General features: G+C 34.5%; 1 protein-coding gene across 3 annotated transcripts in view; it reads right to left on the bottom strand.

Annotated features, from left to right (window-relative positions):
* TBC1D32 (TBC1 domain family member 32) overlaps positions 1-18,723 on the bottom strand; it is a 190,395-nt gene that overhangs the window by 39,401 nt on the left and 132,271 nt on the right. For 2 of the 3 annotated variants that reach the window (XM_007190776.2, XM_057528103.1), the window contains 2 exons: positions 9,616-9,741; positions 4,881-4,964 (listed from right to left, as the gene is read on the bottom strand). In XM_007190776.2, the coding sequence (XP_007190838.2) occupies positions 4,881-4,964; positions 9,616-9,741 (210 nt within the window). Of the gene's footprint in view, positions 1-2,004; positions 3,439-4,880; positions 4,965-9,615; positions 9,742-18,723 lie in introns of those variants that run through there. The other variant, XM_057528104.1, reaches the window with a different exon arrangement.

The raw sequence follows: 18,723 nt of genomic DNA, 5'->3' as shown, positions 1-18,723 counted from the left end.
CCCTATTTCCCCTCCTTGAGGACGGGGTCATTCATATTACATACCTCCTTGCAATTATCGACCATACTCACAAACACGCTCCATAAATGCAAAACAGAAAAGAGCATATTTGCTGAATACCCAAAGGAAGTATAATGGATATTTAACTGTATATATTAAGTATAAAAATATTTTAATAATCAAAAGGTGAAACAATGATATTCTGATATTTTTTCCAACCTTTTGATTAACAACATAAAGAGAAAAAGGATAACATTAAAATATTTACCACCCTGAAAGGACTACTTAATTTATCATTTCAAAGAAGCAACTGCAGAAGGAAAAAATCTCCAACTCGTCCCAGGGAAATGAGCTGACAAATGGTTAATGTCTGTTAGGATTTGGTAAGATACTTGTATGGAGTTACAAACTGCAAGTGTGCAGAACTTTATCTGTTTGTCCTCTTTCTTTAAGGGGATAAACAGCCAAACTAATTTGATTTTTCCAGATTTGCAAATTTTATAATGGGTTGAAATCCTGAGGGAGCTAACAACAGATGGATGACTGTGTTATCCTAATTTCAGCTACCTTAGGGTTTAGCAAGCTGTCATTTTTAAGAAGTCAATCAATTTCTCATTTCAAGAAACATGAAAAAACATTGAATATATCTATCCAGCATCTGCTTTGAAACATCTTTTATATCAAAACATGGTTTCTGTTTATTTAAAGTAAATAGAGTGAAATTTTATAATAGCAAACCATTGTTCCACCAGCCAAAAAATAAATGATAAAAGGATAACAATCAATCAACAGGAAGCCACTTTATTTTCATCTGTACTCTAAAAACGCCAGTGGATAGTTGTTCCGCTGGAGCCTTTAAAGAATTTAAATTCACATTCAGGGTTTATCTGCCTAGATAATACATTCAACGAAGCCAACATCTGAGATCTCCCGCAGCATAATTTAGAAATATAACAGAGGGTAGTAAATGCATGCACACTGAGCAATCAGTCTTGTTGAGTATTTAGATAACATATACAACATAATGTTAATTTTAGATTATCTATAGAAAATATGACCCAATAGAACAATGTGCCAAAGAGAGCTGCAGAATTTGAAGACCATCATACTGAAGACGAGAGATACCCACTTTGGCCATGCAAATCTCCATGATCACCACTTCTTACTTGTTTCCTTTCTTACTCACAGACTTGATCATTAATCCCTGTATGTTTTTCACATACTTTTTCAGGTTTGTTCATAAAGTTGTAATTTTCTTCACAGATGTTTTTCCTCAAAATTCTCTTCACAATTTCTCTTTTCTTCTCTCTGAACCTCAGTTTCCTGATTTTAAATGTGATGAGTATGCCTACTTCAGAGAGTACAGCTGACCCTTGAACAATGCAAGGGTTAGGGCGCCAACCCCATGCAGGCAAAAATCCAAGTATAACTTTACAGCTGGCCCTCTCTATCCTCAGTTCCACATCCAGGGATTCAACAAACCATGGATTGGTAGTACTGTAGTATGTATTTATTGAAAAAAATCTGCCTGTAAGTGGACCTGCACAGTTCAAATCCATGTTGTTCAAGGGGCAACTGTAGTTACAGGGTTGAACGATATAATGCACATCAGGTGCCTCAGCACTCTATTTAATTCACAAGCAGTGGTCAATAGTTATCAATTCCCTTCACCTACCTTAATTTCTGTTTAATTCTACCTTGTATTATCCTCTCATTTCGTTGCTTTCATTTTCTTATGATCACTTTTATCCCTTTCCCAAATCTGCATAGATGTCACTATGATTTAATTAGGTATATGTTCCTATGTATTTTTGTAAATCCCAATAGATTTAGGATTGTTATACAAATGTATTGTGTGAATACAGATGCTATGTAACAGTATGTATATGTAATCCAATAAAAATATCTCAAATGCCATATTAAAGATACAGAGGCATTTGAGACCTAATGAAATAATTTAAATTAGCCATATACAATATAATAAATATCAAAATGGTAGTTTAATGTGAATGCAATAGGAGCACAGAGGAGGGACTTCTGACTGGGAATAAGAAGGAAGGTGACATTCTAGCTGCAACTTTACAGTGGAGTTGGACATTATCATATGGGTGTCATGGGGAGGAAAATGTTTATCCAGAAGGAACAGTAGGAGCAAAGGTTCAATGATATGAATGCACAGGATGTGTTTGGGCAGTGATGAATAATAGACCTAAAAAAATTAGCCTGAGTCAGACTGAAAATGTTTCTTTAAAAATTTTTTCTTTCTATGGAGATTTGACACACTGTGTCTAACTTGAATAAATAACACATTTTGAAGGATGGTTTCTTTAGCCAACAGAAAAGTCATGTTACCCTTATGAGGAAGAGGGGCAATATCCCATGATGATCTATTATCAGGAGCCTATGCTACCTCTCTGCTTTTTCTTCACTGTGTCTTCATTTACTGAGCCCCAGGCACTGGATATTCACCTTTGGGAAATTTTAGTTCTTCACCCTACTTCATCCTTTACACAGTTACTAAATTCATTGCCTTAAGGTACAGATGAATCAAGTAAAGCTTCTGCTCATAAATCTTAAATGTTTTAATTTTAATAGGCAATAGAGTAAACCAACTGGTTGACACAGTATACAAAGCTCTTATTCTTCATTCTTCTATCCATTTTTTTCCTTTATTTGTCAAACATTTATTGGCACTGTTACTCTAGGTGCAGAGGATACGACAGGTAAGACAAGGAAACTACCTTACAGGAGTGTGCTGTCATGTGAGGGATTAGACATTAAGTCAGAATATGAGAAAAACATGACAAAGAGATGTGTATTGGCTTTATATACTAAGCTGATGATTTAGTAATTTGTATTTTCAGCCCTACCTTCTCCCTAAGTTCCAGATTCAAACAGCCAACATGTACAGAGCATGTCTATTTAAATGTGTAATAAGTATTCGAAACATAACATAAAAGCAAGCTCCTAATCTCCTCTCTGAAACCTATTCTTTACCCATTCTTCTCTATCTCAGTGTTTGGTAATCCCATCCTTCCAGTGGCTCAGATCAATAACTTGGGTCCTTTGACGCCTCTCTCTCCCACCCCATATTCAATCTGTTACCCAATTCTGTTGGTCCTATTTTCAAAATATACCTAGAATCCAAGTACTTCTAACTCCACTGACATCCTCATCCAAGCCACTGCCATTTTTCATCTGTATCTTTTCAATAGCCTCCTAACTCATCTCCCTGCTTTAGCCCTTTGTTCTTCAGTCTTTTCCTGATACAGCAGCAATAGTGATCTTTTAAAAATGTAAATCAGAGCATGTCACTCCTGTGTTCAAGACCTTGCAATGACTTTAAAAACCCTAGATCAATGGGTTCCCCAGCAGTCCAATGGTTGAGACTTCGTGCTTTCATTGCCGAGGGCGCAGGTTCAATCCCTGGTCGGGGAGCTAAGATCCCACAAGCCACGCGGTGCGGCCAAAAGAAAAAAAGAAAAAACAAAAAACCTATATCATCCTCTCCTCTCTAACTTCAACACCAACAGTCCTTCCCCTTTACTCCTTCTGAGCTATACTAATCTCCTTCCTAGTCACTTGCTGGAAGTCTCTCCCTCTGGAAACATCCATGTGTCTTGCTCCCAATTTCTGCTGGTCTGAACGCTATTTAACACTGGAACCGCCACCCCCAACTAGCACTCCCTAGACCCCTTCCCTGCTCTGCATTTCTCACTTACCACCATACCACTTGACATACTGAATCTTTTTACTTATTTATTGTCTGTCTTCCAATCAGAAGGTAAACTCTGTAAAGGCAAGACTTTTTTCTTTTGTTCACTGATGTGTGCAAGTGTTTAGAGCAGTTCTATTATATAGCAGAGGAAAATATCCATTTGTTGAATAAATGAATGTGTATTTGGAGAAGAGAGGGTGAAGTTGGCAATGCTGCTAACAGTTTAGTGCCCCTGAAAAACAAATATGAGGCGTGGAGAGAAAGGGATGATGGTAGAGAAGAAAGGAGAAGAGTAACATAAGGCCTTGGGTACCATGATAAGAAGCTTAAACTGTATGCAGTGGTCAATGGTAAGCTTCTAAGAGGTAGAGGAAAGAGCAGGTCAGATTTACACGTCACAGGTCACTCTGAAAGCAGCATAAAGAATACCTCTGAAAAGAAATGAGACTCCAACTAGAGACATCAGGTAAAGAGAATGTTGTAATAACCTAGGCAAAAAGTAATGGTGGCCTAAACTAACATAAAGAAGAGTAGAGATAGATATAAGTAGATAAATTTGAGCTATATTAAGAACACAGAATACAGTTCGGTGACTGGGAGGGAACCTGGCTTAGATGGACAGATGATTGCACTGCCCACAAAAACAGACAGTGTAGGAGGAGGATGTATCTCAGTGAGGTATGAGAAGGTGGACATTTTGAGCTTGAGGGTTCTTTAGCACATCCAGGTGATGCTTACCGATTAAGCATCTGGAAATATGAGAATGAAGCCTATAGATCTTTGAGTAGAAGAGGTATATTTAGAAGTCATCAATATATAAGGTGGGTAAAACAGTACAAGCAGATGAGATCACTAGAAGATCATCTCCTAGTGGATAAAAACAGAAGAGTGAAAGACATTGGAAGACATTGCCTTAAGGAAAAACAATTTTTAATGGGTAGACAGAAGAAAAAAAAGCTCAAAAACGAAGCTAGAAAGTTACAAGGAAACCCAGATATTTGCACAGAAGAAACTGATAGATATCTGGAATGTATATGGCACAAAGGGAGAGATTTTTTAGGGTGAAAAAACCTTGTGCATATTTGTGTCTAATTACACTCCTCTACGAAACATTATTTGCACATTGAGCCCTTTCCAAAATACAAAAATGTTTAAACTGTACCTGTATATTCCACTGAGGGGAAGTAGCATTCAGATGGGCTTTCAGAGAGATGAAGGACAAATTTTTCAAGTAATTCTACTAAAGCTGTAATAAACAAGAGAATAATTAGGATGTTAAAGGTCAAGAACAATATGTGATACTGCATTTCTAAATCACAGACTAGTAGAAAAAAGTCATCAGAACTTCTTCACGGTTATGCTCTTAAGGGGGGCCAATTCAAAACGTCATTTTAATATTCATAACAATGTTTCCAATGTAAACTAAATTTTAATAGCTTCACTGAGAACCTATTCAATGTAAAACTGGAAAAGAATCATCTGTTATCTTTAGATCCTCTAAGGATTACTTCAGAATTTGCTAAATGATTTCAATTCAGAAAAAAAAAATCACAAACTAGGCTATAATATCTTACCATCGTCATTCACACATGCAGAAAAAAAATCACGTGAGCTCCAAGACCAGAGTCAATGCATAGCTCACATCCCTTTCAAAAGCAGGACATATTATATGTTTTATGTACTTTGCAACAGACGGTATCTGTTCAAGGCAAGCAGATCAAAAGTAGGCTTGTCAGGGGTTGGGGAGAGGGAAGGATGAACAGGCAGAGCACAGAAGTTTTACAGCAGTGAAACTCTTTTGTAAGATACTACAATGGTGGATACGTGTCATTACTATGACATTTGTCAAAATTCATAGAATGTGAAACATCAAGAGTGAACCCTAATGTAAACTTTGGACTCCTGATGATAATGATATGTCAGTGTAGGTTCATCAGTTGTAACAACTGTACCCCTCTGGGTGAGGCATTGATAGTTGGGGGGGGGGGGTTGTACATATGTAAGGATAGAACGTATGTGGGAACTTTCTGTACTTTCCACTCAACTTTGCTGTGAATCTAAAACTGCTCTAAGTTTATTAATTTAAAGAAAAGTTGAAAAAGATGCCTGTCAATGTAATAGTATATAAATAATGCCACAGTATTTGCATATATTACCTCCCAAATGGATATAACCAGGTGGATTATAATTAATATGCAATCTAGAATTATTTTTGCTGGAAAGAAATATATCTGTAGGGTAACTGATATGTTTACACTTATAGAAAGTAAGTTTTAGTCACCTTTTAAAACTGTGCCCTAGTTATATTCAGGATTCTGACTATGACCTGTATTAACTGAATGTACCCTTTTTCACATCCAAGTGCATTTTAAAGACATAATTCATGAAGGAAAAATTAGTGTTCAACATGTCAAAAATGTAAAGTCAAAGAGGAATAACATATGCTTTCCAACAACTATAGGTCTAACAAGATACATATCATGATATAGCTTGAGCTATATCTCAAGATAAAAATGAAATTTTTTATTCATGGAACTCTATTCTTATTCTGATTTCAAGTTGAAATGAATATTTAAAAGTATGAAAATGCAATAGTTGAGGAATACACAAAAGACCCTGCAGAGCCAAAGCAATCTTGATAAAGAAAAACGGAGCTGGAGGAATCAGGCTCCCAGACTTCAGACTATACTACAAAGCTACAGTAATCAAGACAGTATAGTACTGGCACAAAAACAGAAATATAGATCAATAGAATAGGATAGAAAGCCTAGAGATAAACCCACGCACATATGGTCACCTTATCTTTGATAAAGGAGGCAGGAATATACAATGGAGAAAAGACAGACTCTTCAATAAGTGGTGCTGGGAAAACTGGACAACTACATGTAAAAGAATGAAATTAGAACACTCCCTAACACCAGACACAAAAATAAACTCAAAATGGATTAAAGACCTCAATGTAAGGCCAGACACTCTAAAACTCTTAGAGGAAAACATAGGCAGAACACTCTATGACATAAATCACAGCAAGATCCTTTTTGACCCAACTCCTAGAGAAATGGAAATAAAAACAAACATAAAGAAATGGGACCTAATGAAATTTAAAAGCCTTTGCACAGCAAAGGAAACAACAAACAAGATGAAAAGACAACCCTCAGAATGGGAGAAAATATTTGCAAATGAAGCAACTGACAAAGGATTAATCTCCAAAATATACAAGCAGTTCATGCAGCTCAATATCAAAAAAGCAAACAACCCAATTCAAAAATGGGCAGAAGACCTAAATAGTCATTTCTCCAAAGAAGATATACAGATTGGCAACAAACACATGAAAGGATGCTCAACATCACTAATCATTAGAGAAATGCAAATCAAAACTACAATGAGGTATCACCTCACACCAGTCAGAATGGCCATCATCAAAAAATCTAGAAACAATAAATGCTGGAGAGGGTGTGGAGAAAAGGGAACCCTCTTGCACTGCTGGTGGAAATGTAAATTGATACAGCCACTATGGAGAACAGTATGGAGGTTCCTTAAAAAACTAAAAATAGAGCTACCATACGACCCAGGAATCCCACTACTGGGCATATACCCTGAGAAAACCATAATTCAAAAAGAGTCATATACCACAATGTTCATTGCAGCCCTATTTACAATAGCCAGGACATGGAAGCAACCAAGTGTCCATCAACAGATGAATGGATAAAGAAGATGTGGCACATATATACAATGGAATATTACTCAGCCATAAAAAGAAACGAAATTGAGTTATTTGTAGTGAGGTGGATGGACCTAGAGACTGTCATACAGAGTGAAAAATGTCAGAAGGAGAAAAACAAATACTGTGTGCTAACACATATATATGGAATCTAAAAAAAAAAAAAAGTGGTTATGAAGAACCTAGGGGCAGGACAGGAATAAAGAGGCAGATGTAGAGAATGGACTTGAGGACACGGGGAGGGGGAAGGGTAAGCTGGGAGGAAGTGAGAGAGTGGCATGGACTTATATATACTACCAAATGTAAAATAGATAGCTAGTGGGAAGCAGCTGCATAGCACAGGGAGATCAGCTTGGTGCTTTGTGACCACCTAGAAGGGTTGGACAGGGAGGGTGGGAGGGAGATGCGGGGATATATATATACACATATAGCTGATTCACTTTGTTCTAAAGCAGAAACTAACAGACCACTGTAAAGCAATTATATTTCAATAAAGATGTTTAAAAAAACCCCAAAAACCCAAGTTGAACCAGATTATAGAGCCAGATGTACATGTGCATGCACACAGACAAATAAGCATGCCTGCCTTACAAAAGCATTTATTTGTTTAGTATTTCTGCAGCTTACCCCCTAAATTAGTTCATCTTAGCTTATAGACAGAAAACAAGTATGCTATGAGACTGGAGATATTAAAAACTTTTATCATCTTCTATCTCCATCAGTATTACGCTCATCTGGGTTTACTTAATAAATGTTGTTTGCCTCCCACGTGGAAAACATTAGGTAGTAAAGAGAAGGTGCAAAGAGGTAGTATCGCAAGCTGATACTGAGCACGAGTTTTGGATTCAGATTGCTTGAATTCACTTCTTGGGTCTGCCACTGTGAACTGAGCTCGTTATCTAACATTTCCAGGCTTTTGTTTCCTTATCCATAAAATGCAGACTATCTTATAAAGTTGCTGTTGAAAGTAACAGTTTTGTGTAACCTACTAGACCTTGCTGGGCAGAGAGGTCAAGATCTACTTTTGAAAGTAGCTCAAAATCTAATGGTGGACACGGTATCAGAGTAATGTAGAACTAAGGTCAAATCTTGTGGGAAGTGCCCCAAGATTCCAAATAGAACACAGTTTTAATGGTAATGTTATACTTGTTTATGTTGTTTCAGAGTCATGGATAGGATTGAACATGTGATTTCTCTTTTGTCTTATCACCATCCCTGTAAGAGAGAAACTCAGAAAACTACACCTTCACTTACTATGTTTAAACTGAACAATATTCCAAGCTGCTGCTTTCTCATTTTGTTCTGTACCTTTTGGCATTTGCAAAACCTATTTTAAATATTTTCTATTATGCAACCAGTGATAAATATATATTTCTAATAGCTATTTTTAAAATATTTGGGGGCGTATAAAACAGTTGAACTGCTCATTTTACACTAAAATTTTGGAGAATAATGTTTGATTTCTTGCCCATATATATCATATTCCCTGAAAATGTAATTTCTCCAACAAAATATAACTTATTTTTATTTCCCATTTTTAATTTTATAGCAAATGATACAAACATGAAAACCATAAAGCATGGCTGATAAAGAGGACAATTATTTTTTAAATTATAGCTTTCAAGAAATCTAGCTTGTATTGACATTAGAACTTTTTTCTTAGACTATCTTTCTTTAAGATAACGTTAATTAAAGCATGATAATTTTAGGAAGCATGCACACATATAAATATCTGAATATAAAACAACTTGCTTGCTGGTTTGGACAACATAGCTATCCCCCCACCACACACACCCAAATTTCCTTACAAGTCACTAAATTTATTTGGCTAGATGTGGTGGAGTTTCAAAATATGTCAAAACATTCAATAAAGTTCCAAAAACATAGCAGTATGGTATAGCTAGGTGAAAGCTGGTGAAACCAAGCAAACTGTTACCTAGGCAAAGGTAGATTTAGCTTCCAAGCCCTCTGAAACAGTACTAAAAGAAAGCTGAGTAATTTCTCAAATTTTAATTTTTGTTCTCCAGGACCACAAATTTCTCAGAAGTCAATGGACTTCTGGAATTAATATCATGTATTCTAGATATGATATGCCAGTACTAATCTTCAGGAAAACACAGCTTCTGTTAATATACTCTTCAAGCCAAAAAAGTCAAAAAAATTAAAACATACTCACCACCTCCACTGATTATATCAGGTTTGGCCTTCATCATTTTGCAAAACTGTCTTCGGCAGTGTTCTATCCACTCACTTTGCTTATCAGACATTTTGAAGCGCAATAAAAGTTTGCCAAGATCATTGTCTAATAAGAAAGATGACGTGTTATGTTAACAAAACATGCTAGATATACTGAAAAATAAGTATTCAACTTAATTATGTAAACAGTTACAAGTTCCAGAAAAAGTATTTGATATGGGTTTCAAAAGAAAACAGACATTTTTCTGTAATTATATCTTATACCGTCAAACTGCTATTACCCCATTTATTAAAAGCTCATAAAAATAGACTTATTAAAAGCTCATAAAATGGATTGATTTATAACCATAACTCTTTCTTACACAAACATGACTCATTACTGAGTATTTGATTTAACACATAGTGTGGACCTTAAGATTTCACTGCAGAGACTGACATAAACATTATACTCATTCTTCACGTATATTCAGGCACAATTTTATTCATTCTTTTTAAAAGCAAAAAGAAAGCATAAGTGTAGAAAAATCTCTAGTTGATTATTTATTTCCTCTTCTTGGGGGGGGAAAAAAACTAGGTTGAAAATGAATCATGCTAAAACAGTACCTATGGCTAAAATATAACTTTCCTTCTTTCTTAACAATTTCATGAATACATGCCAATTTTATCTTTTCATTTTCATTTTCATTTTACTCCCATGAGATTTTTTCTGTCTTCCATTTTAATTGTATTCCCATCAGATTTTGCATTAGAAAACATCTCTAAATATATTGAAGATTTAGGTGTCATTAAAAAAAGATATACAAGTATATAAACATAAAAGCATATATACTATTTTCTCACACATATAGGTAAAAATTCAAAGGGGAGAAAAAGAAGCAAAGATGTTCTCTTGTTTTCTAGAAGAGCATGAGGGGAACAGATAGTTGCATCAACTCATACATTTTACCACTTTCCTTGAAGAAGATTTTGGGAAAAAAGGAACAAGAACTTTTTCAAAGTACAGAGTCAAAGGCCTGATTACTTCTGCCCAAAGAAGTGGTTAGGAACACTACAAAATACAGCCACCTAAGCTCTACTTTGGGCTGATGAATTCCACCAGGAAGGGTACACCAGTAGTCAATCTAACACTAGAGAGGGTTTCAACCAACTCTTTATCCTTTAAAATGAATACAGTTATAATAAAGCAAGTCCTTGTTCTTACAAATTTTAAAAAACTAAACTTTTTACCATACTGAACTATTTTATTTTTCCATCTAATCTTTGTAAAAATACATTCAGTAAACATGTATGGAGTTCCTATGTGGCTATAACAATCTAGACAGACAAGGTCACTTGCCCTCATGAAACTTATATGTCATAAAGCATGTGTGTGTGTGTCTCTGTGTATGCATATACAATATATACACAGATAGGAGTATAATTGAGCATAATCAAGACATACATAAGAAGTGTATATAACAAAACAAAACAAGACATACATATCATTCCAATGGTCTAAACTGGTTTTATTTAGTCCTAAAAAAGCAGCTGCATATCCTCACACAGTCCTCACAGTCATCATATATAAAATTATATGATTAAGTATATAAATCATAATTTATGTAACTACTTCCGTATTTGACAATTAGGTCACTAAAAAACCTTCTCATATCAAAGCTACAGACATATTCTTTCATACAATCATCATGAGTATACAAATATACCAAACATATGCACACTCATAAATATACACATAAACTAGAAACTGTTTTGTTGGAAGAATGTATAATTCTGATATTTAGTACTAATCTAATCTATTCTTTTTAAATATCAAGACCAGAATGATTCTGTAATATTCCATAAATGGCCTCAATGAGAAGCAATATCTAGAGAAAAATGAAACTGATTTAGTCAAAGGAGAAAATTATTATTTTTAATAAATATTCTCAAAACCTTAAAACAAGAACTATCAAAGCTGATAATTTTGTTGAAAATTATATTATTAACAGCAGAGTATTAATGTTAAATGCATCTCAATATAAGTTAGGTAAAAGACAACTGAACAGCATTAAAATGGAATTTGTATAGTTTCCATTCAGATTTTCTACATTACTTATTTCCCAAGAACAAACTATCTAGAACCTATTAAGAATCACTAATGGTTTGTACCTCTTAATCCCCTTCACTGATCTTGCCCCACTCCCCATAGGTGTAAAGTAAGATACAGGATATAATTACAGCACAGAGAATGTAGCCAATATCTTATAAAAACTTTATATGGAGCATAATCTATAAAAATACTGAATCACTATGTTGTACACCTGAAACTAATATAATACTGTTAAGAGTCAGTTATACTTCTATAAAAAATCACTAGTGGCACATGACTGGAAAGACAAATGCAGTTTGTTTTTCATCTTTGTTTCCTTCTGTGTCATTCTTTCTATCCATGTGTATGCCTGTCTTTTATAACCACCACCATCTCCTTCAGATAGAGAATGTCCATACAGCTCTTCTGTAAATTACCTGCTTTTTAAAAATCCTGTTATCTTTTCCCTCTTCCCTCCTGCTCTACAGCCTCATCTTGCTCTCCTGTCTCTCTCCTTTCACATTTGCTATTCTATTTTGCCTTTTCATCTCATTCTAAGGAAAAGAGCACAGGCACTAGACTATAAACAATTCTGAAGCAGCAAATGTGGTATGCATCTGAATCTACCAACTGGTAGAAAGGCTAAAGGGCCCAATTTAGTACCTGGAAATTTGATTTGAGGCAATAAACAAATGCTGAGCTGGAGACAAGAGTGCCTGCAAGACTCCTAGAGAGACAACTTGGTATGCTCATAACCTCTGGTTATCATTTCCCCCAGCTCTCAGTGGAAGTGTGAGCTCTTCAATATGCAACCTCACAGCTAAAAATATTTAGTGATTTGATATGTTTATTGAAAATTTGTATCTGTGATGTTACCAAGTTTGAGGGAAACAGTTCCTTTATTCCCCCCTCTAAATTTGGAACCAAAAGAAAAGTAGACAAGAGTAGATAAATGGAGTTCAAAATATCAGTGCTAGTACTATAACAGCTAAATTAGGCACTACAACTTGGATCTCCTGCCACAGAGACGTACAAGTATCTCCCCTGCACTGAATATATTCAATCACAGACAATGACAGACAACCAAAGGCCTCTCCTGACTGCCCTTGTTAGGGAAGGTATGAGTATAATCTAAAGATAGGCTAACTTAAAAAAACTTTTTAAAAACAAACAAACAAAAAAGTTAGGCTAACTTGGAAATACAGCCTTTAAGTAGGCTAATCTAAGATTTTCCATTCCTTCTCCAAAATTCACCTACCAAACATTTTTCTTTCCTAACTTTGTACAGAATAAGTGAGGAAGTCCAGAGAGAGGCCAATAATCTTACTCCAGCAAAAGCCCTTGGGCATGGAGAATGAGGTAAGGGGAAATGGAATCAAAGGAATGGTACCACAGGAATACAGTAACTCTGAATCAGTGATTTGGGGAGTAGAACAAGAATGAACGATACACAGAATTTAATGTTTGCCAAAATTTCTATGTTTATAATCACACAAAAAAATTAAAAACCAGAGTCCTGCTTCTGGTCATGATGGAGGAACCGGAAACAGACTTGCCTTCCTGCCATAAACAACTTGAAAAATGGGTAAAATATATCAAAACACTGTTTTCAGACACTGGCCAATAGGCAATACAGGACCGTCATGTCTGAGAAAAGGGAAACTAATGAAGTAGCTTTTACAATTGGGCCCAGTTTTTTTTCTTGAATCACTTTCAAGATCACTGTGCAGGAAGGCGGATGCCCTGGAGGTCTGGCTGAGTTAAAGAGACAGAAGTCAAACTGCAGAGAGACTGAGGAGACTAAAATCTGTGGATCACAGTACTGAAGAGGATGAACATAGAAAGAACTCCAGAAATCTGTATAAGTCTTTGTCAAGTTGGTTGCAAAGAATCAGCTGTGCAGTTGAAGAGTGAAGCTCCACAAGACTGGGTAAAGAACAGCTGAGAGCTGTAAAATGAACAATTCCCAGAGTATACATAGGGTTAGAAGATGTCCAAGTTCCAAACAGAGTGTGAAGAGTCCTCCTTAATTACCAGCATTCCACAGACCAGAAGAGTCACACCTTAGTAACAGAGTTAAATTAGCCATAAAGACAACTTTCCACCTACCCTAACAAAAAAATGAAAGCCCTGAATGACCAAACTGATCCACAAGTAACTTGACTGCATGCCCAAAAATGTCCATTACTCTTTAAAGACAGCAAAATCTAGAACTCAACTATGTAAAATTAATAATGTTGAATATTCAATTAAAAATTACTAACACGAGAAAGGGTAAAAAAAAACCGACTCATAACCAGTAGTTAAATCAGTTAATATAAAGACTCAGAAAGGACTGAGGTGATACAATTAGCAGCCAAAAAGTTTAAAGCAGTTGTTTTTAAGGATTTTAAGAGAATACAAACAAAAAGTGATGTTTAACCAAATTGTAGTTATCTACACTGGAATCCTACTTAGTAAAATGATACAACCAAGTGGTACATGTAACAAACTAGATGAATCTCAAAACCATTATGCTTAAAGAAAGCAAGCACAAATAAAGTATCTTATGTGATTCTATTTGTATGAAGTGCTAGAATGGAAAAACGAAATCTATAGCTGTAATTCTCAAATGGACTAAGTTTTGCTCCCCATATTTCAGTACTGTCTGTAGGTACTTCTGGCTGTCACAGCTGGGAGGGGTGGGTGCAAAGAGAGAGTTCTATGGGCATCTAGTGAGCAGAGACCAGGATGCTACTAAAAATCCTACAATGCACAGGACAGCTCCCTCTGGCAACAAGCAATTAAGCACGCACTTACTACCACTGAGTAAAATGGAAAAAAGGAAAATCATCAAGTTTCATGTTTACAAAATTCAATTAGAGTCAATATTTCATACCTAAACTCTGAAATTCTTTGTTTTGGTAAGCACCATAATCTTTTCATACTTGATGATATTGTATAATTTGTTTCTCAAAAGATTATTATATAGAAGGAAAGATTATACTTATACTATAAATAATGTAAAAAGAAAGAACCTCAATTTCAAGGGGAGGAAAAATGTAAGCTTAATATAAATGCAAAGAAAATCTATACAGAAAACTTTTAGTACTTCTTTCCAAGGATATCAGACATTTTTGAATGTCCATTTTATACAGAATATCATAAACAACTGCTACAAACAAAACAAATAAATGGAAGATTTCATAAAATAACTAGCAACAGATTCCTAGGCTTCATTTGGAAAGTCACCCTTCTTTCTATTAGACTGAAACTTATTTGTGAAATATTTGCTTCCAATTTGTGTTTTCTGCTTATCTTTTCTTCTTCCATGGAGATTAATACAGTTATGCCAGCTTACTCTTAATACAATAAATAAGAAGACTCTGTAGTGGTCTCCAAGAAGCAATTAGACAGATGCTTAATATTAGTTCTCCCTACATTTCTAAATGTGAGAGTATCTAAATTCTTCCATGTCTTTATTTTGTTGAACTGTGAGTTCTTAAACACGACATCTATATGTTATACAGATTATTCCTCACTTTGGAATTATCATATCACTTTTCCTTTTAATATGTGATATTAAGCATGTACTATAAGAGAAATCAGTGAAAAGTTTTTTAAAAAAAATAAGGAATTAGTTTTCCCTTATTACCTGCACCTAAACTAGCACGTGATCTATTTCTGCTGGTTGCCATTCATGTTTGTTGCAAACATGAAAGTAAGAAGCACATGAAGAGTTTTACCATTCAAAAGTAAATACTTATTCTGATTTTTAAACTAAGTATCTCAACAGCTGCAGCTCAAGATTTATTACATTGGAAAGAAACCATAATCTTATATCTCTATTCTCAGTTAACAGGATGATGCCAAATAAAAGCCATTTACCTTTACCTGAAGAAAATAAATTTTAATTCCAAGGTTAGAAACAATACAGAAAGAAAAAAGAAAGAGAAAGTGTCTGACTTGACATAAAGGCCTAGATAAATATTTAATAAAAGGGAGAACTCATCACTAAAAATATTTATAGATTGACTATATGTGTAAGACATAATACAAAAAGGCTTTTAAAATCAGAACAATACCCATCATCATGTTGCATTACATTTTATGTAGTATCATTATTTTTCAAAGCACTTTCAATTTTTCCCATGGGATTCTATTTTTAGTTGATTGGAGGAAGAGTGGTAATCCTAAATCTTACATAATTTATCAGACTAGAAATAAAAGCAACCCAGTATACTCATTTGTTAATTTGGCAATTTTCATTCTTTTATTAAAATGTAGTTGCCATTATAGGTCAGCTCATTCTCCCTTTTCTCCTCTTAAGTTCATTTCTACTTACTATGTAGATAATATTCCAATTCTGAATCTAACTATTAGGATTATACAATGATTGTCATCCCATTTGTAAGTTAAAAAGACATGAAGATAATTCATAAGGACATGGGCATGAACTTAATGTCTGAAAAGACAGAAATTACCAAAGTGTCAGCAAGAAGCAGCATCAGTGAATAAAGAATTAAACCCAGTAAGAACATAAAAATTTGGTAAACAAAATCAATATAGAGAAATGAAAACTGTCTTTTTAAAATAAGGATATTATTCTAATGGCAAAATAACAGTATTTGTAGTTGAAAAGGCTAAATTTCAACAGCTTTTAATGCAAACAATTTAAAATAATATCAGCATGTCTTGAGAGCTAGAATATGTTGGCATCCTAAGACTGTAACTACAAAAGCTATCAACTTTATTGCTCATTCACGCAACACTGAAAAACCCCAGAGACACAAAATATGGTACTCTTGTTCTACAGCTCCATCTCTAATTTAGAAACTTTATCCATATTTGTTTTCTTACTGACCAAAATGCATTGCAAGGATTAACGCTTCGATAAACAGTAGGCTCCAACTATGAAACGTTCAAAATAGACATATATAAAAATACTTAGCAAAAAGCCTTTTCCACCCCCCAACATATTAATACATAATATGTATTAATAACCATTGCAAATGGTTTGAATTTTCACTTGTGCCTTTATAAAGTATCAAATCTATGCAAAAAATACAGACTTAATACAGTGACTTAGATTCCTGATCCTCACCTAAGAACATCACATGGTCCTTGTAAGCATTTGATCAACACACAGAATCTAATGATTCAACATAGATTTTATACAAAATTCACTCAGAGCTGAAAAATTACAAAGTGTGAAAAGCAAGTTCTAACTGGAATTCGTTTCAATTTTGTATGACGATCTCCCTCTTTTTCTCATTTAATTTGTAGAAAGAAAAACAACTTCATGTTGAGGCAAAAAGAAAAAAAAGATACTATAGTGAGATTTATCTCTCATATAAGATTTAAAATGACCTGTTTTCTCATATATGAATAATGTCACCTAAAAATATCCAATTTCAATATCTGAACCATCTGAGAGTAACGATTTTAACATTATTTTGTGCTTTCCATTAAAGGGAATGATTATCACCATGGAACTTACTCTTTTATACAGTACTTGAAACAGAATGTTTTTGCCAGTCAGAAAATCAATTTCCTATGAGATAAGTAGAAATGCAGTAGAGGAAGTGGTAGAGTTAAGACACTGAAAGTTATAAAAGATTAAATTCGACATAATCACAGAATAAAGGCTGTGCATTTTTTTTCAATTGTGAAAAAATGAGATGTAATGTTAACAATGCATACCTTTCATGTGCTATATACGGTTAAAGTAGTACTTTGTAAATGATAAAATAAGTATAATAAAAGTGACTCCTTCATGAATGATATATGTAGAAGTCTAGCTCAAGGAGCTTTCTAACTGCAAAGCCATTCATTCTCTAAAAATTGAGTCAGATCAGAGGTTATTCCAGGTATAATTATAAATTTCTAAACTTACTTCAGATTAGCCTAGAAGGAATTGCCAATGCCCTCTGACAAAGATTTGGAAGATAGAGTTTGATGATTAGAAAAATAAAGGGAGAAGAAATCCAATATTAATTCCCCCATTCATTCAATAAATATTTATTATTGCCTACTACTTTAGACAAAAATGTTCAGGGAGGTGACATTCTAGAGTAGCAGCCAGTGAAAAAATAAATACATAAGTAAACCTCATAGGTAAACTGTAAGTGCTGTTAGAGAAATAAACAGGGAGCCAGAGAGAGAAGCAAGGGAAGAAGTCTATTTACATAAGGTGGAAATTACTTCTATGGAGAAGTAACATTCAGACTAAGCTTCAAAAGGTTTAGAAGGAATTACCCAAATGAAGAGTAGGAATTAGTGCTCCAGGAAAAGGGAATATCAAGAGCAGAGGCCCAGAAGCACAAACAATGTATTTCAAGGCATGAAAGAAGTTTCTAAATCATATATTTGATAAGGGACTTATACTAAGAATATATAAAAAATACAGTCATAAAAAGACAAATAACCCAACTGAAAAATGGGCACAGGATCTACATAGTCATTTCTCCAAGGAAGATATACAAATGGCCAATAAGAACATGAAGAGTATCACTTATATGTGGAATCCAAAAAATAAAACAAACTAGTGAATACAACAAAAAAGAAACAACTCACAGATATAGAAAACAAACTAGTGGTTACCAGTGGGGAGATGGGGAGAGGGAATCAGAGAGGTACAAGATAGGGACAGGGGATTAAGAGGTACAAACTACTGTGTATAAAATAAATAAGCTACAAAGATATACTGTACAGCACAGGGAATATTGCCAATATATTATAATAACTATAAATGGAGTATAATCTTTAAAAATTGTGAATCACTATGTTGAACACCTAAAATTTACATAATATTATAAATCAACTATACCTCAATTAAAAAAAAGAACATGAGGAGATGCTCAACAGTATTAGTCATCAAGCAAATGCAAATCAAACCACAAGGAAATAGCACTTCACACCCACTAGGATGGCTAGAATCAAAAATATCAGATAACAAATGAAGGTGTGGAAAAAATCAACTCTCATACACTGCTGGTGGGAATGTAAAATGGTTTAGCTGCTTTAGAAAACAGTGAGGCA

Source organism: Balaenoptera acutorostrata, chromosome 14 (genome assembly GCF_949987535.1).
Source record: "Balaenoptera acutorostrata chromosome 14, mBalAcu1.1, whole genome shotgun sequence".
NCBI classification, from domain to species: domain Eukaryota; kingdom Metazoa; phylum Chordata; class Mammalia; order Artiodactyla; family Balaenopteridae; genus Balaenoptera; species Balaenoptera acutorostrata.
This window is presented reverse-complemented; position numbering and strand designations above follow the sequence as displayed.